Genomic DNA, 24,978 nt, shown 5'->3' on the forward strand with positions numbered 1-24,978 from the left:
AGCAGAAAGTCTGACCTATATTTGGATTACAAATTTTGTATGAAAATTATGCTCAGTGAGCAAACGCATGTGTGAAAATCAGCTAATTTTCACATTTCTAGTTTCTGGATTTCAGACTTTGAAACGCTAATACAGTCATTAGGACCACACTGCCTTTTGATACATTTTATTTTTCCAGTGAGTATTAAAAGACTATTAAGAGTCTCTGCCACTGTGTACTTTGAAGAAAAAAAAAGGAGTGTTGGACCAAGGATCTACAGAAGGTCAAAATTAATTTTTGTTTTAAAGCAAAAGGACAAAGTAGTGAAATTATACCAAAGGAAACAAAGCTAGTTAAATTTTATTTTCCAAAACTCCAACCTAAATAAGTATGTTAAATAACCATCCAAAAAACAGTGCTCACTGTATTAGCAGATGCACAACTTATTTAATCAAACAAATAACAGTGAAATATTATCAGAATTATTTACATGCATATTTACAATGTGTGTTCTTTATAGCAGGTAACTTCTGGGAATATTTGCATCTGTTCTTGGTAAGTTTTTCTATTCAGTCTAACCAGTATAGGTAACAGGAAAGAAACTGAGTTTGGCAATAAAACCAATGGAGCATCCTAGGAAAACTAATATGATTATATGGGGTCCAAAAAAGAGCAGTTGACTTCAGAATGTTAACATTTATGAAATAAATGAATTTACTCCAATTACAAAATTAAATCAAGCTACATAAAATTAGAAGAATAAAAGAAGTTACAAGCATTGCCAGAAGGTTAGACATGTTAGATACATTATTGAAAACAAAAAAAAAAAAGAAGAAAAAAGAGCACTGCATGTACGCTTGAGAAGCATGGATTTAAACATAACCACACTATTGTAGTCTCGAAGAACACAACAAATTACAGCATAGTTTTTGCTTGTAAATTTGAAAATGAGCTTATCTGAACAAAAGATCTTGAAAGCACCTCACTTCCAAAATACTGCTTGCTTTTTCACATATCAACATATAACATTTATTCCAGGGGGGGGGGGAAAAGTCCAGACCTCACCCATACATGTTTTAGAAGAGTAATAAAACAGAAATAAACAAAACAAAAATCCATACACAAAACAAAACTCTCACAAACCACTTCTCATGATTGTGATCTACAAAAAAAATTAATTTTTTCCTTATTTCAATCACACTCTTCTTGAGGGGAAGGGAAGGAATCAAATACAACATATACGGTATATGGTAAATAGAATGAGTATATCCCCAATATATACTAAAGCAAACAAGCAAGCAAATTCAGATCATTATTCTTTCCCTTTCTTCCTCAAGGGAAATTTTATGGGGCAATTCCCCATTAAACTTTAATTTCAATTATAACTTCTAAATAATTTTTATTGCAGCCAAAACATTGTTCAAAAAACATTATTGATAAAATAAACTATGATATATACACAACATTTTAAGTTACAGGGCATAAGTTTACAATTTTTGGCAGATTCTGTTAAACAAAATGGAAATTGTATAACTTTAGTACTTGAAGAAACTAAAGTTCCTCATTTTGGTACAAATATTTTGTGTCCCCCTGTATTCTAACTATACCTAAACAGGTTTAATAAACTAACATTAATATGTAACATCTCACTGTTTTCTCTCATGTTCTGATTCTAGACAGAATTTTTCATATGCTTCTTCAATTTCTGGATCCATCTCATCATCAATCTCATCAAAATACCTAAAGAAAAAAAAAAATCACCAAAGGTGTTAAGTTTACATACAGATTTTGAAAACCATTTGTGTAGATGTCAAGAATAAAACAAAGCTTTATAAATGACAATATTTATGAGATTATTTTTAAAGGGGGATGAAGAAGAAAAAATAATGGGTACTAGGAAAACAAATAAATAGAAACCTCAAAGCAGCATAGTGTACAAATACCTACAGTGTTTGTCACCCTTTTAGATCTTCTGCTGCCCAGTTTAAAAGACAGAATTAGTTCCCAATATGATAGAAAACACAATCATGCAATCCAAACTTCCCAAAATTTACTAATGCATCTATACTGATATATTTACAAAAAACATAATTACCAACATATTAGCATGGTCAACATGCTAGCTCAAGGAATATGTTCATATAGAAACCCTGTGCTCCTGTTTGTTCATATTTAAAAGGAGGCTCCCTATTGCACCTGCGTTATACTACCTTGTATTACAGGGTAGCTGGACTTTCAGAAAAGATCAGTCTTATTTAGGTCAAAGGAAAGACTGGATCCCATTAATTATGTAAGTAATGCACACAATGGATACTACCACAGTGTTTCAAAATAAAGCCAGGGAGTGATGGGCATCACTTCAGCTTTCTTTCCCCCCACAGTACATTGGGAAGTAACTTGTGTGTTCCCTGTTTTCTCCATATCCAACTCTAATGCCCTAACCATAGACTAGGACAATAGAGTTGTAGCTTGAACATGATAGTGTACGTAATTCTAAACAGCCTTAAAAAACTGAGTCAGCAGCTACTGACTCTCCAGAAGTGCGCATTAATTTCAGGTGCTCAGTTTACTACTTTCTGTCTCTCAGTTCTAAACAATGGAATCAGCATGTCTGATCTGCACAGAGGCCATAAATGTGTTTCACAGAAAACCTCAGCAAGCCATAGAAAATGTGTATGAAAAGGTTTTTTACTCCAGCTTGTGCACGGAAAAAGCAATCTACATATTTATTTGTTCCTTTTTTCTTGCAGAAGCTTAGGCTGCAGAAGGCAGAACCCTCACACAGACTCCTCCTCCCTGATGTCAGTCATGAGAAATAGCTGACAGAGAATCAGCAGACATTTGTCTAAGCTTTTCTTAAGCCTTCAACAAAGAAGGTTACAGTCACCTTGCTTTAAAGTTGACTCAGAGTCACTCTTTGGATTTGCTGTGTTTTTAACTGCTGTCTGCTCCAATTTGCATTTATTCTTCTAAGCACAGAGGTTCACATGGGTCTTTTTTTGATACCTCTGTATGAGCTTGTTGATTTCTGATGACATCTCTTATTTATCTTCTGAAGTTGCCACTCTAAGTTTGGCACTCTGAAGTTAGGCACAATCTAAAAGTTTTCTAATTTACTAACACAAATATCAGTCCAGGCTTGCACTCTTACCACACATAAACACAACACAGAACATGTTCTTGGGTGTCAAATCATGATCTGAAAGTCCTTTTCTGTGAGTCCAAAGCTCAGAACAACTTAGTTTAGACCATATTCTTTTACTTATTTTACATATTTCTTTCTTATAAACTGACACCAGAAAAGTCAGACTACATTTTCACCTATTGCTTCCCCCTTTGCTTTCCTTGCTCTACAGGAATATTGAAAAGCCCTTTAATTCAGCACTGCTTGTGCTGAGGAGAGAAATTTAAATTCCTTCCTTTGAAAGACTGAAAAGTCAGTAATTATCTCTAGCTGAGATGTTTATGTACATCAGTCAAATGAATTTAGGTTGCCTCACAACAAACACTTCAAGGCTTGGTGCTTCATTTTGATTGCAAATTTTTTTAAAATGCCAAAGTTTGTTTGTATATGTGCATAAACATTTGAAATGTAACTATCCTACTCAATTGGATAAATATGAAATTGGTTTCAAACTTGTGTGATTACATCCAATTTACACCCAAACAAACACATCCACTGTAGAACTAAGTAACAATTATCTTATTTAATTTCACTTTTGTCAAGATTGGAATCCTAATTCTGCAGTATCACAGAATCACAGTAAAAATAACTATTATTAAAAAAAATACATCCCTAAAAAAGAAAACATACATATCCCCAGGTCCTAATAGATCTGCTCCATTTTCTTCATAATATGGAAACAAATCCTCTCTTTCAAGCAGCTCTTGGTATTCTTCTTGATAATCTGGTGAAGTAAAAATAAGATTGAGTAACATAGAAGACTAATCCTCTAAATTAATATACATCTATAAACTTTGAAAATAGTTAATGATACCATGAATGTCATGAAACATATTATCAGGAAAACCTCCCCCTACAGTGTTTTCTCAGAACATGATTTGACCTCTAAGACTGATGCCTAACTTCCCACAGAACTGTAAAGGTAGTGTGATGTAAAGTGATGTAAAGACGTCTTTACATCAAATGATGCCATGCCACATTGTGCTCAGATTACAGATAACAAAGAAATGAAGGAAGAAAATCCCTTTTGCCACAAACGATGGATAAACAGAAGATGATTTGAATATTTCTGGCTTCCTGGAGAGACTGAGTGCTGAGGACTATTGCACAAATTCTTCTGAACTATATGAACTCAAATGCACATTCTCCCTTTCAAACATCTTACCTTCTTTTAATGCAGAATAAAGCATGTGTTCCACAAAACCAGGAATTCAGACGGATTTTTGTCTTGTAAGTTGTCTCAGTTTCAGATGTTTGAAGAACTTCAACAAGCCATAAACTTAACTACAACTTTTTGAAAATGATTGAGAAGGAAGGTAAACTAAACTTGTGACATACCTGGGTCTGCTGCAGTGAAAGGAACACCATCAGATGTGTAAAATGTTGGCTCATTCTAAGAATAAAGTCAAACAGAAAGTTATACGTATTCAGAGACAGCTGCTTGTAGTTTTGAGTAATGTGACTATTTATGAATCAAATTAAATTCACATTAGTTTAAGAAACTGAAATGGCCATGTATTCTTACCATAAAATAGTTGGGGTCATTTTCAGGGGTAGCTTCTGTATGTGAAGTTGTTCCATGAACTCTACCCCAGTTACTAGATCGCAGTTCTACTAGTTTCAGAAGCTTATGTTTTACATCTCTGAAATAAAGAAAACCACTACAAAAGTTACAATGTTTTGTGCCAAGCAAGTAATTGGGCTTCTCTTACTGTGCAATACAAGATAGTTAAATCACTCCAAAAAATGTTCTAGAAAGGACAAAATCTGGTCCAATCTGCAGAAAATTTTAATTAAGTTAAATTCTTCACCTGCAAGTATAGATGCTTTATGTGTCAATTATGAGATCCTCACCCTCTCCACTTTCTCTGCTGTTAAGTAAGGAGCTTATATGAAAAAGGAAATTGTTATAGTTTTTATTGGGATATCGCACCTTGCAGCACAGGCTGGGGAACAAATCCTTTTCTGATAAAAGGAAAATACTGGGAGTAACAGGGGGATGATCTTCAAATTTTACTTTAACCATTTATTCTATGCTCCCAACTTTAGCCCTCCTCATTGTACTGAAATGTTGTAGTTAACAGTGAGAAATAATGTCCCCAGTACGTTAGATACCTACACCCATTTCATCCCTAAAATAAGAGAAATTGCCTTCTTTTAAGCAAGTCTGTGGAGAACAGTCTCATTAAGGAATACATAAATAAATAAAATTTTTTGTTGTTTTCTCAATTCAAATGAGTTTGTTGTTCTGTGTCTTTGAAATCTCAGCTTGTGCCATCAATTTTGATTCCCGAAAGCAAAATTTTTCTCATCCTCCTTGGGGGCAGCTCAGTTACAACCCACAGATGATATGAGCTACCTCTTGGCCTCCCCTCCATATGGCAAGAGATCAGTGTCTGAACCTACTACAGGTTTTTGGTGAGTTTCAAGAAGTTGAGGATGAAGCACAGCAGAATCAGACAACCTCATGCACACAGTTGATTAGTCAGCCACTAGTACATTACTAATACGTTAGTCAACCACTCACTTTTTTCTGGACCACAGTAAAGACCTTGGCAAAAAGGTGTGTTATCCAGAAGGAAAAGAAAAACAAAACAAAATCACAAAGCATATTTCATTTTGCCTCTACATGTATAGTGATTTGTAGGTATTTGATACTGCTACATATTTAATACTGTTTGTACATATTTAATGCTGTTAAATTCAGATTTAAAAGTATAAACTATGAGATATGGCCACTATTGTCTCTTTGTATATACTTGCATTTAGATCCTAAAGCACATATGGAAGATTTCAAGACCTAAAAGGTTAAAAAAAAATAAAAATAGAGTGGAATATGCACCTCTGTTAAAAGGAAAAAAAAAAAATCAAAAAACCCTTCACAAAACAAAATCAAAAATCCACACACCTCTTCAACTGAAAAATACCTTCTCTTTTTTTACATGGGAAATGACCTAAACATCATGTTATTTTTAGTAAATAAAAGTAAAGATAATTTTTTGGACCTGTTCATTATTCTTGAAGATTTTCAAGTTGTTCTGTTCAATATAAACAAAACACTGCACATAAGTTTATCTTCTCACCTGCTACAGTTTGCATCCAACACAACATTTTCAATTCTCTGAATCACTTCCTCCATATCACTCTTTCCTTTTTCTTTCCAGGCATCTTCTAAAACTGAGCCTGTCAACTAAAGACAAGGGATTAGTAATTTTTTTTAAAGAAAATCAGAAAACCTTAATAAACTGGCAACTTAAGAGACTCTAACAATTCATGATGCTTAGATGCATTAGGTGACTATGTGAGGGCTGAAGCTCCCCATTGCCTACATCTCTTTGTTAAACAGATTAATAGATCTCATAATAGCTTATTTTAAACTACAGAAAGCATAGTAACTCTATGTCCAGTAGAGGTATATGTTACCTAGACGTTCACAACCACTTTTTTCAGTCTTGAAATATGACTTTGAAACTCTGCAGTGACAGCAGTCAGATCTTACTTGATTTAAGTACATACTGTGACAAAGGAAACTTTATTTTTGCAGCTGATGCCACCAGCTTACATGAGAACAAATAGTTTAATAAACTGCAGAAACACTGCAGTCAACTTGGCTAGCATCACAGAGAATTTCATCTGGGTATATATAGAGGAGACCAGAATTATCTGATCGAGCCACCCCAAACTTTAATACATAAAGTCTGTGAGGCTAAAGCTGTTGCTGAGAAAGCTTTAGCAGCAGTCTAAAGCATAGAACTGCTGTGGATGAAGGCCTTTTACTACAAGAATAGGTACTTCATTGAGTATTTTAGTATTTATAACTTCAAGAGTTAAATAAGAAAAAAATTGGTTTGCCACTATGACCAAAGTTAATAGTAATCCCTGATCTTCTCACCATAAATATTATATGATAGAAAATGCTTGAAATGGCACTGATGATACAAAGGGATAAAATCCTAAGAAAAATGCAAGACATATTGGTCAGCATTTGTTTGGTATTCACACTATTCTACTGTTGTCCTACCTTGATCCTAGATAATTAGGTAATAGCATCAAGATGATTCATTAAAAATAAACATTATACAGCAAAAAGGTGAAAAACTGTATCACTGTATTAAAATGAGAAGATAAGACAATTATTGCTTTAGTAGTAAAACCAAGGTTTTATGAGATAGTCTAGTCTAGCTACCTGTGAACTCAGCATTTGTAGTAACTGTAAGACACCAGAAAATATGTGCATTAAAAAAAGAGTCTCTTTGTTCTGTAACACCTTTTAAATACTGTAGTGTGTCACAATGATCTAGATCACTCTTGGCTTTTTCAGAATGAATGCTGTCAAGGCAAATCTCCACCTTCATTGGAAAATGACTGAAAAACAGCACTGCATTTGTGTATTGCGTGTTGGAAAAGATTCTTCAGTGGGCCTTGCCCTCAGGGAAGCACTGTCAGGGTAATGACTGACCACAGAAGCGAATGTGCTCATTGAGCACCACCTCACACTTGCTATGAAGCAACCTGCTTAAACATCCAAACATCAAATGAAGGTTTTAAATTGAAAATGTCTCTCTTCCTTACTTTCTATTTACCATATCAAAAGAAGCTGTTAGAATTGAAATTCAAGCCAGAAGAGGCTGAGAAACAGTGGAGAGTGAGGAAGGGTAAAGAATGAGGAGAAACAAACAAGTCAACCAAAAATCTTCAGAAAAAAAATGTCTAGCACCTAACTTTCATTCCTAAAATAAACTGTGTTTTCCCAACTATGAGTATAATAATACCAGTGAAGATAACAGTTTCTCCCCGCATAGAGGGTAACATTTTTTTTTTTTAAAAGTAAAACTTACAAGCAAAGAGGTTTGTTTTCATCATGAAAGTCAAATATATATATATATTTCTATAACAGTAATGACACAGACAAAACAGAATAAAATAACAGATATCAAGAATCTTTTGCAAAAAAACGGTGGACCCTAATTGCTCAGTGTCCTTCAGAACATACAACACATCCAAGATTCCACAATTCATCCAAGCTGGTTACAGTTTTCTCCCACACTGGAAGCAGCAAAATGAGACCTGAAGGGACTGCTTACTCCTTTGAACCTTAGCTTCAGTTATATTTCTCTTGTTCATACACAAATGGCCTTGAATTCACTTTTAGAGCATCATTTTCTTACTGGTTCAATTTTGTAATGGTATTAAGGAAAACAAATAGTTTGTTCTGCTAATGATGTAATGCATAAAACCCTATAAATATTTCCTCATTTGCAGTTTACCCTGCTGTTCCCAAAGCTAGGAAGGTTAAAAAATATGATTATAGTACTGTCTCACCTTCAAGAGTTTCACTGCACATATCAAATTACTGTCCACAGGATTAGAGAAGAGTGCATTTAGTAATTCCCGAAGGCCTTCTTGAAGAATTTCTGCTCGTGTTACTTGTCCCCTCGTTCCTTTAATCTGAAAAATATATATTAAACCCCCCCCCACATTTAAAAGACTTGAGTTTTAGAAATTAGTCTAGGCACATTTTCTCTTTTCAATGCTGTGTGGTTTGTTTTGTGATCAACATAGCTGACCTCCACAGTGGGAAGAACGTGCTAAATACTGCAACCATTTTAGAATGCAGATTTTCACAGAATCATAGAATGGTTTGGGTTAGAAGGGACCTTAAAGATCATCTAGATCATCCTCGACCTGCTGGCCACACTTCTTTTGATGCAGCCCAGGATGCAGTTGGCTTTTGGTGCTGCAAGTGCACATTTGCTGGGTCATGTTGAGCTCCTTGTCCACCAACACCCAAGTCCTTCTTGGCAGGGCTGCTCTTGACTAACTGACAGCCTGACCCAGCTCCAGGACCTTGCACTTGGCCTTGTTCACACGGGCCTGCCTCTCGAGACACCTGTCTTGGTGTCTCTGGATGGCATCCCTTCTCTCCAGCACGTTGAGTGCACTGCATAGCTTGGTGCCATCACTGAACTTACTTTAAGTACTATCCTTAGAATTCTGAAATAACAATGTGTGTCTAGCATTTGTTTCTCTGCTAACAAATAGCTAAGAAAAGCTACCAAATGCCTCCCCAATGGTCCACCAAATATCAAATTCTCAGAACTCCATGCTCTTTTCCACACTATGTTATGTATTTTTTACAGCTGTGGTGGCTTACTTCCAGAAGGCATTCTCTATGTATTTAAAAAATTACAGAAAATGGTTTAAAGATAAATGGTATACTCCACAGAGTATGGTAAATTCCACAAGTGGACAACTCCCTCTCCTTCAAACTCTTTGCCCATCTTTCTTTTTTCCTTCTAGCAAGTGAAAAGTAGATTTCAAAGACCACTTATGAACAGAAATTAAAGAGTCAGAGAATGATTTTCCTCATGGCAGCAGAACATTTTTATAGTGTCTGCTTAAATCAAACCATTGAAATAATCCAGTCAAAAGTATATTTTTAAGTACACTACAGCACTTAGTGAATTTGGTGAATACACAGCCATAAAAGAAAATTCTGTAGACTCTTTTGTACATATCACAAATAAAGAAAACCAATACAAGATGTCATGCTTCATGCATAAGCCATGGAGTCAACGATCAGAAGAGATATCTTTAAAGGTCTCCATTTTTAATTTGTCATTTTGAGTATTTCCATATCTTTCTCAAGGGTTTGTTAACACCTCCTATTAATGTCTTAATACTGAATTACATGGGTTATCGATCCTGATCTGCTTCTGCTAGGCTGTAACATTTCACGTGTTGGTTAAGTATAGTCATACGGGGGGTTTGCCAGTAAAAAAAATGTCAAAAGCTTAATTTCAGAGGTGTTTTATGGTCAGTTCTTTCTGTGGATTCTTACACTTTAATTTCTATACACTTCTCTTCTAATGATTTTTTTTTGATTGTTTGCATGTTTCTTGGACAAATGCATTATAATGAAACTGTTCTAAAGTTCTTTTACTTTACTCCCCTCTGCCTTTAAAAAAACACCTCAAAGTATTTCAGTTCAGTGTTTACCTAAAAACAAAACAAAAAAAATAACAAAGAACCAATTGACATACAATTTTCTTCTTACCTCTAAGTTAAGGTAAAGTTCAGCTAAGAACAGCACAAAGGAATGAAATTGTTTTTTAGTAGCCTCATCACCTTTGGTAGCTTCATTTCTGTTTTCATACTCTGTTCGACACCTGTAAATATTAAAACAAAATCATATAATCTATAACCATTCTAACATAAGTAACATGCTACTCATTTAAGGGAATGATGAGAACTTATGACCTGCATGAAAACTGTTACATGCTGAATGCTGGGGAGTGTGATGTGTGAGGGATATGAGGCCTTCACAAAGTAACAGTGGATTTTCATCCCTTTAGACAATACATATGATTACGTGTTCAAGCAGTAAGATATCTGACGCAGCAAAATGAAACACAGTAATTCACAACATGTAGAAATGAAGACAGTTAAATAATTTATATATTAGAATATCGTTTGAGAATGTGTAACACTAACACAGGCATTCAAATGTCCACAGAAATAGACATGTTCCCCCCTTCAGGACGCTGCCCACGTTGTCTTAGATGCCTTTACACTTATTTAATAAATTCTTTATCTCGCCATTTTAAATGACAGTGATACACAAGTCAGGATACTGAGCTGAGTGGTGCAAGTGATATTCCAGAGGGAAGGGATGGCACACAGTGGGATCTTGACAGGTTTGAGAGGTGGCCTGGGCAACTCATGAAGTTCAACGAGGCCAAGTGTAAGGTTCTGCACGTGGGTCAGGGCAATTCCAAGCACCAGTACAGATTGGGCAAAGAAGTGGTTGAGAACAGCCCTGCGGAGAAGGGCTTGGGGGTGTTGGTTGATGAGAAGTTCAACATGACAGTAACACTTGCAGCACAGAAAGCCAACCATGTCCTGGGCTGCATCCAAAGCAGTGTGGTCAGCTGGACAGGAGATTCTACTCTCCTCTCCTGAGACCCCAACTGGAGCCCTGCATTTAGCTCTGGGGTCACCAACATAAGGACACAGACACGTTGAGCAAGTCCAGATGAGAGCCACTAAGTTGATCACAGGGCCCGAGCACCCTTCCTATGAAGACAGGCTGAGAGATTTGGGGTTGTTCAGCCTAGAGAAGAGAAGGCTTTGGTGACACCTTAAAGCACCTTCCAGTACCTACAAGGAGCCTACAAGAAAGCCAGAGACTGACTTTTCACAAGGGCATGTAGTGATAGGACAAGAGGGAATGGCTTCAAATTTAAAGAGGGCAGGTTTATATTAGATACTAGGAAGAAATTCTTCACTGTGAGGGTGGTGAGGCACTGGAACAGGTTGCCTGGAGAAGTTGTGGATGCCCCATCCCTGGAAACTGCTCAGGGCCAGGTGGAGTAGGGCTTTGAGCATCCTCGTGGGAGGTTCCCTGCCCATAGGAGGGGTGTTGGAACTAGATGATCTTTAAAGGTCCTTTCCAACCCAAACCATTCTATCATTCTATAATTTAAATATAAATACACAGGATTCAGACAATATGACAATGAAGTAATTTTTCTAGTATTCAGCAACTGTGCCAAAACTATACAAGTTTACATGGCAGTCCAAAAACAAACTTAAAAAATAATTGAGATAAAAGGAAGGCCAGAAAAATTCTAATGTATTCTCAATGATTGTGTAATGGATTCAAAAATAGCGGAGAAATTGAGAAATCTAAAGAGCTGAAATTTCAGGTAGAAACTTTGCTGAGAAACAGAAGAGGATCTCTCTATGGTCACATTGTAGGGTTGTTTTTCTGCACACACCCTCTCTTCTCTCAATTTCAACCATATCAGCAACAAAAACCTAAGCAACTTTGAATTCATGGCTTCAGGGTGTTAAAATGAATGTTATCTACTGGGTTTGTTTCAAAACTCAGGAACCAGGAAATCCAACGTACACAGGGATTTCCTTTCATTTCCAAGTAACACACAGAGTTAAAAAAACCAAAAGCATTAATTTTGAAAGCAGTGAAACAAGGGGAAAATGAGTATTTTCAACCTCTGTATGTCCTGGTTTTAGCTGCTGCTTTGCAGTGTTTACACTACGTCAAGGACTTTTCTGCTTCTCATCCTACCCCACCAGTGAGGAGGCTGGGGTGGCACAAGAAGTTGAGAGCAGACGGTCAGGAGAACTGACATAAGTGACCACAGGGGTGTTCCATTCCAGGTGGCTTCATGCTCAGCATATAAACTTGGGATAAAGCTGGCTGGGGTCTGCTGTTCAGGAACTGGCTGGGCATGGGTGGGTGGAGTGGGTGGTGAGCAACTGCATGGTGCTTCATTTGTTTTGTATATACTAATTCTTTACAAAACACAAAGACATGTAAGAGAGTAACAGGCTTCAAGTGACCTGCTGATACTGACCTTTGAAGTAACAACTGTCGGAAGTTCCCACTTTGTGGACTAATGGTTAGATGGTGAGATAGATAGTTACACAACCGTGCTCCCATGTAGGAAAAATTTGGGACAGATGTGGCCTTCCGAAATAAAAATGGAAAAATAAATTATTCATAAAACTAATGATTAAGCTATCAGGAAATACCTTTACAAGCTTTTTTGAAATCTGTGCTTAGTTACAGTTGATTAGACAACTGAAGAGCAGAAGAGTAATGATTAACAATTACTATTTGCCATGTTCATTTTTGTATCTCATCAACACTTCACTATATGCATTTCAGCACTTGAAAAATCATTTTACTGTGATTTTGTGGCTCTAAGAAAACAATCACCATTATGCCATATATCTTCAACTCTACTTCTGCACTGTGACCTACAGCCAAAAAGCGTCTGAGGGTCACTTACAAACTCTTATACAAAAAAATCAACACTGGACATTAAAACACTTTTTCAAAGACACATACTTTCTCAAGGAGCAATGTAAACCTGCTTAGTTGGGTTAAATTAACATCACTAAAGCAGACACATATAAACTTCAGCAATTTGAATTGTTTTGTGATAAGCCAGGAAACAAGTATCTGGGCTTCTGCTCAAGACAGAATAATAATAAGCATAGTTGACTTATGCTTAAACACTATCCTATCCTGACATACAACAAATCTAAAATTAGATACTTTGGGATAGTAGCACAGTTTTTTTGCACTAAGTTGTATTTTTCACATAATTTCAGACTGGTAACACTGGACTTCTCAGCTGAGGAAGACACAGTAAACCCTAATGCTGGACTTTTAAGTTTTTAAGTGACATTAGATGAGAGTCAATGTATTTAAAATACAAGAAGTTAAAAATAGCATAAATTCCTCTTTTTTTCTTCAGTGAACTTATATGGAATATTTTCATCCTTTTATAACTGTCCTCCATGGGTTCAAATAAAGGATGGGAATGAAGTAATTTTTCTAGTATTCAGCAACTGGTGATCTTAATGTCTAACTAAACTGTCTTTAATTAAATGTACATTAATTTTGTATAATAATGAGAAACTTGAAACTCTACAGTTCTGTACAATGACCAACGAGTCATTCCACTTTTACATACCCCAGATTAAAATATTCTGCAGGTATCTGCTCTTGAATAAAAGAGCATTCAACGTAGAACTTGAAAGCAACAAACCCATGAAAGGGTGAGACACCCAATGTAATAAATAGCAAGCAGAAGCGTGGCTTCATTCTGTGCAGTGAGCCCAAAAGACAGCAACAGCAGCTCATTTGCTAAGCAACACCTATTAAGCTGTTCTTTCCAATGGTTCCCCCAATTAGTACAGAGTTCAGCTCCAGGTCTCTGTCCTCATTTCCATGGCCATCAATGGGACTGGACCTAGTTACCCTCAGATGAGCTTTCCTCTTCTCCAGTTATGCTGTTCTGAAATAGGTATATTTCAAATTAAAGCAAAAAGCCTGTCAATAAAGAACCATTCCCCAAGAGGTGATGTGTACAGTAGGTATTAACTTATTTTTTTAAAATACTAAGGAATTAAGAATATTTTAGGATTATGAAGAATTTTTTTTGCAGGATAGAATAAAAAGGTACAAGTCTGACATTGCTTAAGAGTTTCAAATATAACCTTCTTTAATTAAGCACCATAACTTCAACTGTAGTATTTTACCAAGATCTACAAATACATAAAAAAAGGAAACAGCAAGCTGGGGAAGTGTATACAAGACAGGTAACCCACATTTGAGCTACCATTTCATCTTATTGAGAAAAACCTTTCCCTGTATGTTTCAATCTGAAAGGGGGGGGGGTGGAAATCAAACCATTAAAATACTACACAGGTACAATGAGGTAACAAATAATACCAGCACACATTCTTGGACACTATGTAACAGAGGCATAATATCTCTGTTATAAGACAGAATACACAGACTACCTGCTGGTAGATGAGTTCAACAAGTTCTTGTAAAGCTTCATCTGTAGTGACCCATCCATTCAGTGCCTCAGCAAAATGCTCTATTTCAGTTTCAAAACAACCTGGCTGCTCAGTGAGGTGATTTAGGAAGTCTTGTACATATTCTGCTAAAGTCAGATAGCCATCATATCTATCTTCAAAGGAAGAATCCTGTAGAAGTGAAAGAATATACCAACCTCTTAAGAACCTTGAAAAATGCTGTCACACTTACTGTCTCCAGAAGTAACCATACAGCCCCCAGTTTTGAGTCTCTCCATACTTGATTACACAGTTCACTTCAACATTTTTACAGAGCACAGACCTCACCATATCACAAAGCTCTTGTAGTCTTATCATCTTAACTAGGTATTTTAGAGACATTAGGGTCTTCCAGGAAAACACATCAAAAGATGGATTAAACAGAAAGCAGTTTCCCAAGTTGAGTGCAAGATTAACTAACAAAGTAAGTATCTGTTAAGGGTAGGACTACCAAACCGAGGCTCAACACTTATTCCTGATGTGCACACAAACTGTATTGTGGATACATGAACTGTAGAAGAAAAAACCTGAAAATCTGAAACAAAGTATTTTGGACTTAGAGTGTACAGTACTCCAAAAGAAGGGGGAGAAATTGAAGAAATACAATAAATACAGTGTCGTGTTTCCATGTAGAAAGTATAACCAGGAAAACTGATATTTTAAAGTCAGCATATTTGCAGCACTTGGCAATAGATGAAAGATTACAAGGCATGAAATGAAACTATTCAAATGGCATTGCATTCATTTGCAGCTCCTGAGGTTAAAAACCAGACAGTAAACACACCTGTTCCCTAAAGAAAGGAGGGGCTAGCACAATATCATTTCATCAACGCTTATGCTCCCACCGATGGGACAGAGGAATGATGATTTTGTCCATTCAAAAATGAATGTATATAAGTATCTAATGTCAATACTGTTACAAATTATTATGATATGGTATATGAGGGGAACAGCAAAAAAAAAAGCAGCACAATTTGTGATGTCACTAGTAGTAACACAGTACAAATAATTCACTTTGTCACACTACACAAATGATTGTGAAAAGCATCTCATAGATTTCAGAAGTGTCAGACGAAGCCTGAAAAGGGACTGCTAAAAAATAACTTACAATTAGCAATTCAAGACATAAGAGTAAAAAAGAATATCAGAATTCTCAACTGATCTACTATTTAAAAATGTTTAAAGTGTAGTATCTACTTCAATGAAAAAATGAGCTAAAATGACAAAAGACTCCTTCTTTACATAGTGTACTTAAAGCAACAAGGTTTATAAGCACATTCTCCCTCTCCCTTAATGAGGGGTTTTCATTTACTTTATCTTCAAAATGCCTCCATCTCTCCGCTACTGTGAAGCAACATGGATCTGTGAAAATTTTTATCTCGGTATGAACTGTGAAAGACAGATACACACTGCTGAAAATCAAGTACTGACATTAATTTCATGACTTGTGAAGAATGCGTGGGGAAAAAAAAGCAGACTTTCCAAAATTCCCCAGATACATGTCATAAGGTTATACAATTCTAAGCTAGTGAGGTGGGGGACACATTGATGTAACAACAGTAAAACTAGAAAGATTTCCTATGATGTTTAATTAAGGAGAAGTAATTTAATGCTGCCCATCAGAAATAGGAAAAAAAATATGGGTTTATGGAAATAATAGCAAACTGTTACTACTGACAAGGATAAAGCCTTCAACAACCTGATCTGAGCTTAGGATTGAAGCACAGGAGTTTTGGGAGGTCCTTTTCAACCTAAAGTATTCTATGATTCTAATGGCTTAGAGCTTATAAAACCAAAAAGTAAAGGCTAACAGGCATATGTGTGACTTGCTAAACACTCCATGTTGCTAAAGGAAATCAACTTTCACAAGGTAATTTCAGACAGCCCAGTAAGAGTTCTGTACAATAAAGTTAAAACTATTTTATTCCCCAGTACTATTACATTACTGTGCAGCTATTGCAGCTTATTCATATACAGCTGAACTAGCATCTCTGCAAACAACCTGTTTCAAAACTCTCCAGCCAGGCTTCAGAGCATGCAATTGCTGTAGCTAATGAAAGAAGCTGCTCTTTCTGACAGTCCTGAGATTATTATGAGATCCCCATCAGCAGACAGGAAAGTATCTTCCTCTCATACACACTTGGTAAGAATTCAGTCTTGGAGGAGAATGAACGTAAAAGACCCCAGTACCATTTGGTGTACTGGTGTCCCCATATACTCCTACTTCCATTTTGTAATTAATAGGCAAAACACAGAGGCTAAACTCTGTGCCATGTTCATATATCTGTACTAATTATGCAACTCCAAAAGAAGCCTAGGTTTTAGTAATTATGCCAGGGAACTGAACAAATGGGAGACAAAAATGAGTAATTCAAATATGATAATAAGGTTGTATATTGCTAAATTACTTACACTTCATACTTTAAAAACTAACTGAATTTAGCCCAGTGACTTCTAGACATAAACTACGTGCATTTCTCATTGTCAGATTTTAAGATTTAACATAAAGATAGCATCATACACTGTATCAATGCAAGAAAAATACAGCAAATGGTTCCTGAATATTTTTAGTAGAAGCTGGCTAACAGAAACCTGCAAGATTACACGTTCATTACAAATCTATGATTCCAAGCCATGGAAGTCAAACAGAAATTTTTCATTAGTATCAGTAATTTTTCCATCAAGCCAGTGCTAATTCTTCTCCCTAATGTTTGAGAGCTATAGGATGGGATCCTGGATTATTCACAACAAAGGGGTCATCAATTAAAAGATTATAGGTTTGCTTCTTTTCTATTAAGTGTCACTTCACAAGTTTACAGACATAAGAATAGAAGACTAAATAGGTACTAAAACTCCTCTGATTTACATAAAGATAAAACAGAAATTCTACAGAAAAGATTCATGAGCCAAATCTGCTCTTGGACTCAGTTTCTGTACATATGCTGCTTAGCATTTTCCTCTATCTAGTAAATTCACATTTTCACTTAGGAACTTAGTAACTAATCACTGATTTGATTTCTCTTTGGACTTCTTTGGAACAAGCTTTTTTTCCCTTCAGATTATATGCACTTAAGTTTACAAAGTTATTGCAAATTCAAGTACTATGACTGTTGCATATACAAAACAACCTATGCATGCTGAATGAGGTTAAGTGGCATTCTTATGCTTGGCCTTCTTTTGGAAATTAATTGAAATAAAAAAAAAAAAAAGGCAGGAGGGAAGGATTGTGGAATCCTAAAATAATAAAAGTCTCACTCCTCAAACTATTAAGTGAGAGTATCATTATGCCATTCTCTGGTCTACTGTTGACATCTACAATTTCTGATGGGTTGGACCCTGTATGCAAACAGAAGTCCGTGAAGGCCTTTCTCCAAAGCCCTGGTAAAGTTCTTCTGAAAATTCTAGTAAGCATTGTATGCTGTACCCCTTAAACTATCTTCACAGGTAATAGATAGCTTTGAGTATCAGAACTGACTGGAAATAACTGATCTAATAATCAAACGTTATATGGACACATATGGTAATTATAGTAATGTACAATCAAACAATAAATCAGCACTATTTCTAAAACAATAAATGTTTAATGGCAAAACCACTGTATATTTTATATGAGAAATTCAAGCTTTCGGATCTAAAAATTCCAGGGAACTTTATAAATGAAAGCTAAAAAGTACTAATTTTAATTCAGAGAGAGAAAAAAGTTTCTCAAAACTGTCTTGATTCAAATTTTAAAAACTCATGGTCAAAATCTGTGTAATAATAAAGTGTGCTAAAATTTCCTATTTTTACTGCAAGTGAGGCCAGTTTATGAAATTAATTCAGTCATTAACGTAAAAAATGCAATATTTTGTAACAGCAAAGGATGAAAGTCTGAAATAACACTGTTTTATGCCTAGTATATCCTGATTAAAGTCCCTGCAAGATACTTTAAAATAAGCATTCTAGGTTTTGCTAACATTTCAAGAGGTATTTTTATTAATAGATGAGTCACATTCATAGCTTATTCCAACAACATAGCAACCAGGAACTCCCCCATGCTTGTGTGGTTTTGCAAAACAGCTGAAAAGCAACACTGTTGGCCTTGAAACTGCAATTTTAAGTGAGCACTATGTATACCATTCAAAAGGGCCTTTTTTTTATTTTTTTGGTCTTGAAACTAAAATACTGTTTTTTAGAAACCATGTAACCTCTACTGGGGCAAAGTAGTTATTTTTCCCCTAGATTCACTGAAGCATATTCACATTGGCATTTTTTTGTTAACAGTTCTATACTGGCAGTAGGCTTGTATTATCCAAGAGAGTAATCATATTCAGTAAGCTGGTAAAGCTGGTAACATAAAGGTAACATCAATTTTACTGGTGAGTAAAAGATTTCAGAACACCAAACCCCCATATTTAGCATTCAAATAAAGTATTTTTATACAAATTATTAAAAAATCTATTTGCTTCAGCATCGTTGTTTTTTATCACTTGATTATATTTGTAAAAGTAATAGTTCCCACCTGTTTAGTTATAGTACCAGAGTTTGCCCGCTTGTGTAACAAAACGATATTCCGAGAATTCACACAGATCTTCCCTGGTGTAGAACTACTGAAGCAGCAACATGGAAGACAATGGAGTAGAAAATAAAAGTACCAACTTCTGTTACATGATGCATCTACAATACTGATCCGAGATCACCTCTAGTCTAGCTGGAAATGTGTTTCCAATTAGGTGTGTGGGTAAGTAACTGCTAGTAATGAGTGTAACCCTATTTTTTTGTCCTTTGGTGATACAATAGCACTGAAGAAACTAAAAGACACATGATGATACACTGACTTAGGCAGTCATGACGAATCACACCCGTGGCACAGGAAATTCAGGAAAAGCAAAGCCTGTGCTCATAAAAGCTAAAGTTCAAGCTTTCCCCCGCACCTTCTTCAAAAACCTGTGAACTCTGCATAAAAATGTAGCATAGCTTTTAATGAAAACGCAGCGTAGATGTCACTACAACAGAGACAGTCACGAAAAAACCAGCTTACTCTCATGCTAGATGTAACCAATGCTTGGTGTAACCAACAAGGAATGTGGTTACCTGCAGCAAGCCTTGGCAAAATATCGCACACTAAAGGCTCTCATGTACACCATAACATTTGCTCATTACCACTTAACGTTGTGGCTGTGACTCTGGAGGTTATTGTGACAATTTCTGCAGTCTCTTCAGCAAATGCAAAATTCAAATTATCTGATATAAAAGATCTCAAGAAAACATTGTTAACTGGAATATAAGCAAATAGGCATATACTAAGGAAGATGTTAAAACACTCACTGTGAAATTCTGATTGAAATTCTGGTTGTACCCTGGTGGATAAAATTCAGGTGCTTTAACAGACAGCTTTGATGTTACCACAGAAGCCACAGCCAACTGAGGTTCAGTCATTTCTGATCCAGAATCAAGAACTGAAGCTTTATCTTCTGATCCAGATGGAAATCCTGTCTTTTGCAGGTGTTCTGAAAAATTTTTGTTAACAGCTTGTCTTAGAAATCACTAAACTAGTATGTATTCACACAGAGTAAACCCAGAATACATTTTTACTTAAAATACAATTTTTCTGTAACTATACTTTCAAGTTTATTTTAAATACATAGTTTTCATTATTTTTCTTAAATATGGTAAAGTTTTCATTTGAGCACACTCTAGATGTCTTTCTATGCAATGGAAAGTGAAGGGGACCAAAAAAAAGGGAGAAGGAAAAGAAAGAAAAAAAGAGCTCTTCTCTCCTGTGAAAACATGTTTTCTGGAAGAGCTAACCTAAGTAACTAGTAAATCTGCTAATGGTACGTTTGCTCATCCTGCAGTTTTTCATAGATTTCAAATACAAATTCAAGACTTTGGAAGGTTAATAAATGAAATAAATTTTTAGCAACTTATTTTTAACAAAATGCTCAGAGACACTTAGCTATCATTGTTCTCATACACCATTTGCCAAAACATCCAGCTTAAGGTGTTTTTAAAATGATATTTTCCAAACATATCATTAGAGATTAGCTCATAAGTTTATTGAAAACAGAACGCGATATCTTCCTGAAAAAGCTGACCAACAGACAGTGCTTTGTGTTTCTGTTGGGTTGGGTTTATTTTTGCGCAAACCTTTAGGCTGGAGTTCTTCAATAGGGGGAAGGCTGAGACCATCTGTGGTCAGATTAACAGATGGATAAAAAGCACACTCAGATTTGGGAGAACAGAGGAGGGGAAGGACAGAGAGTGTTGCAAGCAGCTGTACTACATCACGCCTTTACCTGGGCCAGGTCCATAACCCAGTGTCCTGGTTTCAGCTGGGACAGAGTTAATTTTCTTCCTAGTAGCTGGTACAGTGCTATGTTTTGGATTCAGTATGAGACTAATCAGTCAACATGCTGATGTTCTGGGTATCCGTAAACAGTGCTTAATTTAAATCATGGACTTTCACTTTCCCATGCTCTGACAGCAAGAAGGTGCACAAAAAGCCAGGAGGCAGCACAGACCAGACAACTGACCCGGACTGGCCAAAGGGACAGTCTATTCCATAGAATTCGATACAAACTGTGTACAAACTGTGGGGGGGTCGGCCAGGAGTTGCCACTGCTGGGGGATGGGCTGGGCATCGGTCAGCGGGTAGTGGGCGACTCTGCTATGCACCACTTGTTTCTCTTCCGTTTCATTCCTCTCACCCCTCCCTAGTCAGCCAGGTGTCCCCCGGCCCCCCAGGGCTTCCCACCCCGACCCGGCCTCAGCTCGGGTACTGAGGAACAGGACCACCCTCCCGCGGACAGGTGCCGGTGCCCCCGCGCCGCTCAACCTCCGTGCGGCGCCGCCAGGAGCCGGGCAGGTGCCCCTGGAAAAAGGAAGGTGGGGGGGGGTTGGCCCGTACCTGCCATCCCGCTGCCCAGCGGCGCCGTCTTCGGAGGCCGCAATGGTTCCTGCTGCGGGAAGAGGCCGCCCGCTTGGTGCTGCTGCTCCTCGGCCGAGCCCGAGCCGCGGGCAGCGCTGCCCCCGGGGCAGGCCCCGCCGCTGCCGCTCTCCGGCGCGCCCCCTCCTCGGCCCGGGCCACGGCTGGCACGGGGCACCCGCTCGAAACTCTCCGACATGCTGAGGCCGGTGGCTCGGGCGCTCATGGGAGGGAGGGAGCGGGGCGGGGGCCCGCGGGGGGCGGGCGGAGCGCGGGCCCGCCCGGCCCCTGCACTTTCGGTTTCGCGCCGCTGCCGAGCCTGCCCCCCCGAACCCGCGGCAGCCTGGAAACGGTGTTTCCAAAGCCGCGATATTCTCTGGGATTGATCTCCCCACGGGGAAAGCGGGCGAGGTGGCCGTAACAGGGCCAAGGCTTCGGCTACAGCAGCGGAGCTGTAGCCACAGGTGCATCGCGCCACGCTGCGCACGCACAGCTGTTTCCAGCAGAAAGGGGTGGGAAAGCTGCGGGTGAAATTCTAGATTTAACGCGACGAAGTTAAGCCTCCAACATGACCACATTATTGTACAGTTAGGGCTACTTAAATATAAATGTGTTTGCCCAGAACAATGTATTTTCATGTATAATTTATGTATGATGTGGTAACAAATGCTCTTCTGATTTAATTTCTAAAACCACCTTCCGTGCCAACAGGAACAGACTGAAAAAGATGGTCCATGTAACGCAGCTTTCTAATATTATCATATTAACTGTGAATGATCCAACTCATATGTGCACTTACAATTTAATTCTTTTATTTTTGTTCAATTTCAGTCCAGAGTCTTGCTCTACTTGTTCTGCAAACTCCAGCTCACAATCTGCTTTCAAGATGAGGGGGCAACTATGATCTGGAGTGCCCCAAATACACCTCAGCTGATCCTGCTGGCAGTGTTTGTGTTTTGTCTCCCTGAACAGTCTGATCTTTGCTGACCTTGCCACCTGTTCCTGCCAAAAAGTCAAAAGGTTGTGTGGTGTTGGGTCAAATTCTGTTTACCACTCATGAGAGAATGAAAAAATAGGCAGGTATGTATGAAAGGTTTTTAAAAAAATCTGAACAGCATTGTCTTGTATTTAAAAAAAAATCCAATTGGATTGTAAAATGGTGCCTTTAAGAGTCACGTTCCCACTGTGTTTACTATTACATGTTACCATTTTCAATTATCAACAGGGGGAGGGGTAGGGTGTAACATATTTTTTACTTCGCCAAGGCATGAATTGGACTGATTTTTGGTGAGATAACAAGGTGGCCAGACATTAAAGGTGACACAAGTTAAAATTAATGAGGCTTATGGGAACACTGTTCCTAGGCAACCCCTTCTGAAAGTGGAGAGTGGTAAAATAACATATCTCTACTCTGCAAAATGGAATGAGAGGCAATGCAGGAGGTTCTGTCAGAGTCTTGTGTAAACAATTGTCACAACTAACTTAAGGAGTATTACCAATCTTTTAAATATCACAAATTAGTTACTAAAATACCTATATTACAAATATTCAGTGTTATTTCAGCTCTGGTTTTAAAGCCTATATTGTGACCTCTGTCCCCCTCTGTAGGCTTTACCTTACCAGGAATTAATGTGAAAAAGAAAGTTGAAATTCTGCATCATTATATACTGCAACCACTTTTCAACATGCCAATTTTTCAAGAAAGCAAATCTTACTCTTTAAGGTATACACCTATGAGGAACTAAATGCCTCAGGTTATCATTATTGAACCAGAAAACTTTTCACCTTTGGTCATAAATGTGAATTCTTTTCAGTTAGCAGATATTCTATATTATCATAATTTAATGACTGTTTGGCAACTACTTACCACTTAGAGTGGAATGTGGTCCCAAGTCCATATTTTTCTTACAGATGCGCTACTGAAGTTTGCATGAGAGCAGTTGTGTTTGACGGGGAATCCAATTTCTCCTCCCTAATTAGACATCTAAAACAAAATTAAGAAAAATAATCGGGCAGTTAAGTTCAAAATTACAATACCTGAATACTGCCTACAATAGTATACCCCTTTAGGCGGCCGAAACATTCTAAGCATAGTATGGTCTGAGTAGCTGAAGTCCTGTCAATTACTACAAGCCTCTGAGACCAAACAGCAGAACACTGAGATTGCTAAAATAGCAAAACATAGCCTAAGCACTCAATGACTGGATTAAACCTTTCACCAAAGGCAGTTAGGAGCACTTCTAAGTATCCACTAGGAGTTACCCACTTTGTCCTAAGTGTCTTACCTAATAGCCTGAAACAGTTCAGAATCAATACCGCACACACCTTTTGATGCCAAGTGTTGAGAAACCACACACTGCAACCTTGTCACTATTCAGAACCCATGCATGCTTGTGTTTGGGGTTTTTTTAATGCTGATAACATATAATAATTAGAAAAAAAAAAGGAGAGGGCTAATTCTAGCTTTTAAAATGGAATTAATAACTGAATTATGCCGATCCCTATCACACTGATGAGGCTTTTATTGGACTATGGGCCCAATGGTTATTGAGTCCAAAACATAAAGCATGGGTATAACCCGTAGCTCTAAATGGCATCTTTCATACAAACTTATTTAAAAGCACCACAGTGAACATGTAGTAGTAGAGTATCCTAATAATATCCCTCAGAGACTCACTTTTTCAGTGCTTATCTTCACTTCTAGTCCCAACTCACCAGTTAGGAACCTGGAAGCTGTGTGACATCTCCAGCAATGTGTATTTTGCAGGAGCAGTGACACAGACTTAAATTAAAAAAAAAAAAGAAAAATAAAAAAGAAAAAAACACGCTTAACTGATGCCTGGAAACCACAGATTGTGTGAAGTAAGATAACATATGCAGAATCATATGAAGTTAGACAACGTATGCAGGTATGCAGGCAATGGGCAGCCTGGGTAGTTGTCCTCTGGAATTGTCTCTCCAACCACGTGCTCTCTTCATCCAGCCATGCATTATTTGCACAGCTGCAGAATCACAGAATAAATTTACAGGTTGGAAAAGAACTCTGGGATTATCGAGTCCAACCTATAATCGAACAGAACATCACCATGTCAACGAGACCATGGCACGAGTGCCACGTCCAGTCTTTCCTTAAACACCTCCCGGGACGGTGACTCCACCACCTCCCTGGACAGCTCATTCCAGTGTCTAACCACTCTTTCTGTGAAGAAATTCCTCCTGATGTCCAAAGCTGCCACAGCTCCTCATTTGCTCTTACCCTCCCTTACCGCATCTACCACCTGAAGTACAACACTTCGCTGCTTTATCACGCATTTTTAAGAAGTAACAATAATGGAGGGGGCACCACCTACGTGCTGTGGCGTTAGTCCCACGTCCAGCACGCGTCTCTCCGCCAGCCTCGACCTTCCCCTCCTGGCACCAGTCAGCCACCGCCGGCTGGACACGGTTATCCCCCTGTCCCGCCCTCCCGCTGCCGTCGCCGCGGGCTCGCCCAGCACCGCGGGAGCCCCG

General features: G+C 37.8%; 1 protein-coding gene across 7 annotated transcripts; it reads right to left on the minus strand.

The window, feature by feature from the left end:
* Positions 1–321: 321 nt before the first annotated feature.
* PAIP1 (poly(A) binding protein interacting protein 1) lies at positions 322–24,924 on the minus strand. 7 transcript variants are annotated; one of them, XM_032676865.1, is made up of 13 exons: positions 24,184–24,237; positions 23,336–23,452; positions 22,268–22,470; positions 19,869–20,050; positions 14,505–14,693; positions 12,545–12,657; positions 10,222–10,333; positions 8,487–8,612; positions 6,248–6,354; positions 4,690–4,807; positions 4,503–4,557; positions 3,795–3,888; positions 322–1,720 (listed from the first exon to the last, which is right to left on the minus strand). In XM_032676865.1, the coding sequence occupies exons 4-13, from the start codon at positions 19,977–19,979 to the stop codon at positions 1,627–1,629; spliced, it is 1,119 nt and encodes a 372-aa protein (XP_032532756.1). In that variant the 5' UTR covers positions 19,980–20,050; positions 22,268–22,470; positions 23,336–23,452; positions 24,184–24,237; the 3' UTR covers positions 322–1,626. The 7 variants fall into 7 exon arrangements, with proteins under 7 accessions (XP_032532756.1, XP_032532755.1, XP_032532751.1 ...); XM_032676864.1 differs by lacking the exon at positions 22,268–22,470 and adding an exon at positions 21,451–21,502 and having other exon boundaries at positions 24,184–24,236; XM_032676860.1 differs by lacking the exons at positions 22,268–22,470; positions 24,184–24,237 and adding an exon at positions 24,819–24,924.
* Positions 24,925–24,978: the final 54 nt, after the last annotated feature.

Source organism: Chiroxiphia lanceolata, chromosome Z (genome assembly GCF_009829145.1).
Source record: "Chiroxiphia lanceolata isolate bChiLan1 chromosome Z, bChiLan1.pri, whole genome shotgun sequence".
Lineage (NCBI taxonomy): Eukaryota > Metazoa > Chordata > Aves > Passeriformes > Pipridae > Chiroxiphia > Chiroxiphia lanceolata.

Coding starts and splice junctions, on each gene's coding strand:
- PAIP1 (XM_032676859.1), bottom strand. CDS start 21,667: ATGTCGGAGAGTTTCGAGCGGGTGCCCCGTGCCAGCCGTGGCCCGGGC. Junction 8,613..10,221: donor AACTTTACCTTAACTTAGAG/GTAAGAAGAAAA, acceptor TATATTTTTCAG/ATTAAAGGAACGAGGGGACA. Junction 4,558..4,689: donor ATGACCCCAACTATTTTATG/GTAAGAATACAT, acceptor CTTTATTCTTAG/AATGAGCCAACATTTTACAC.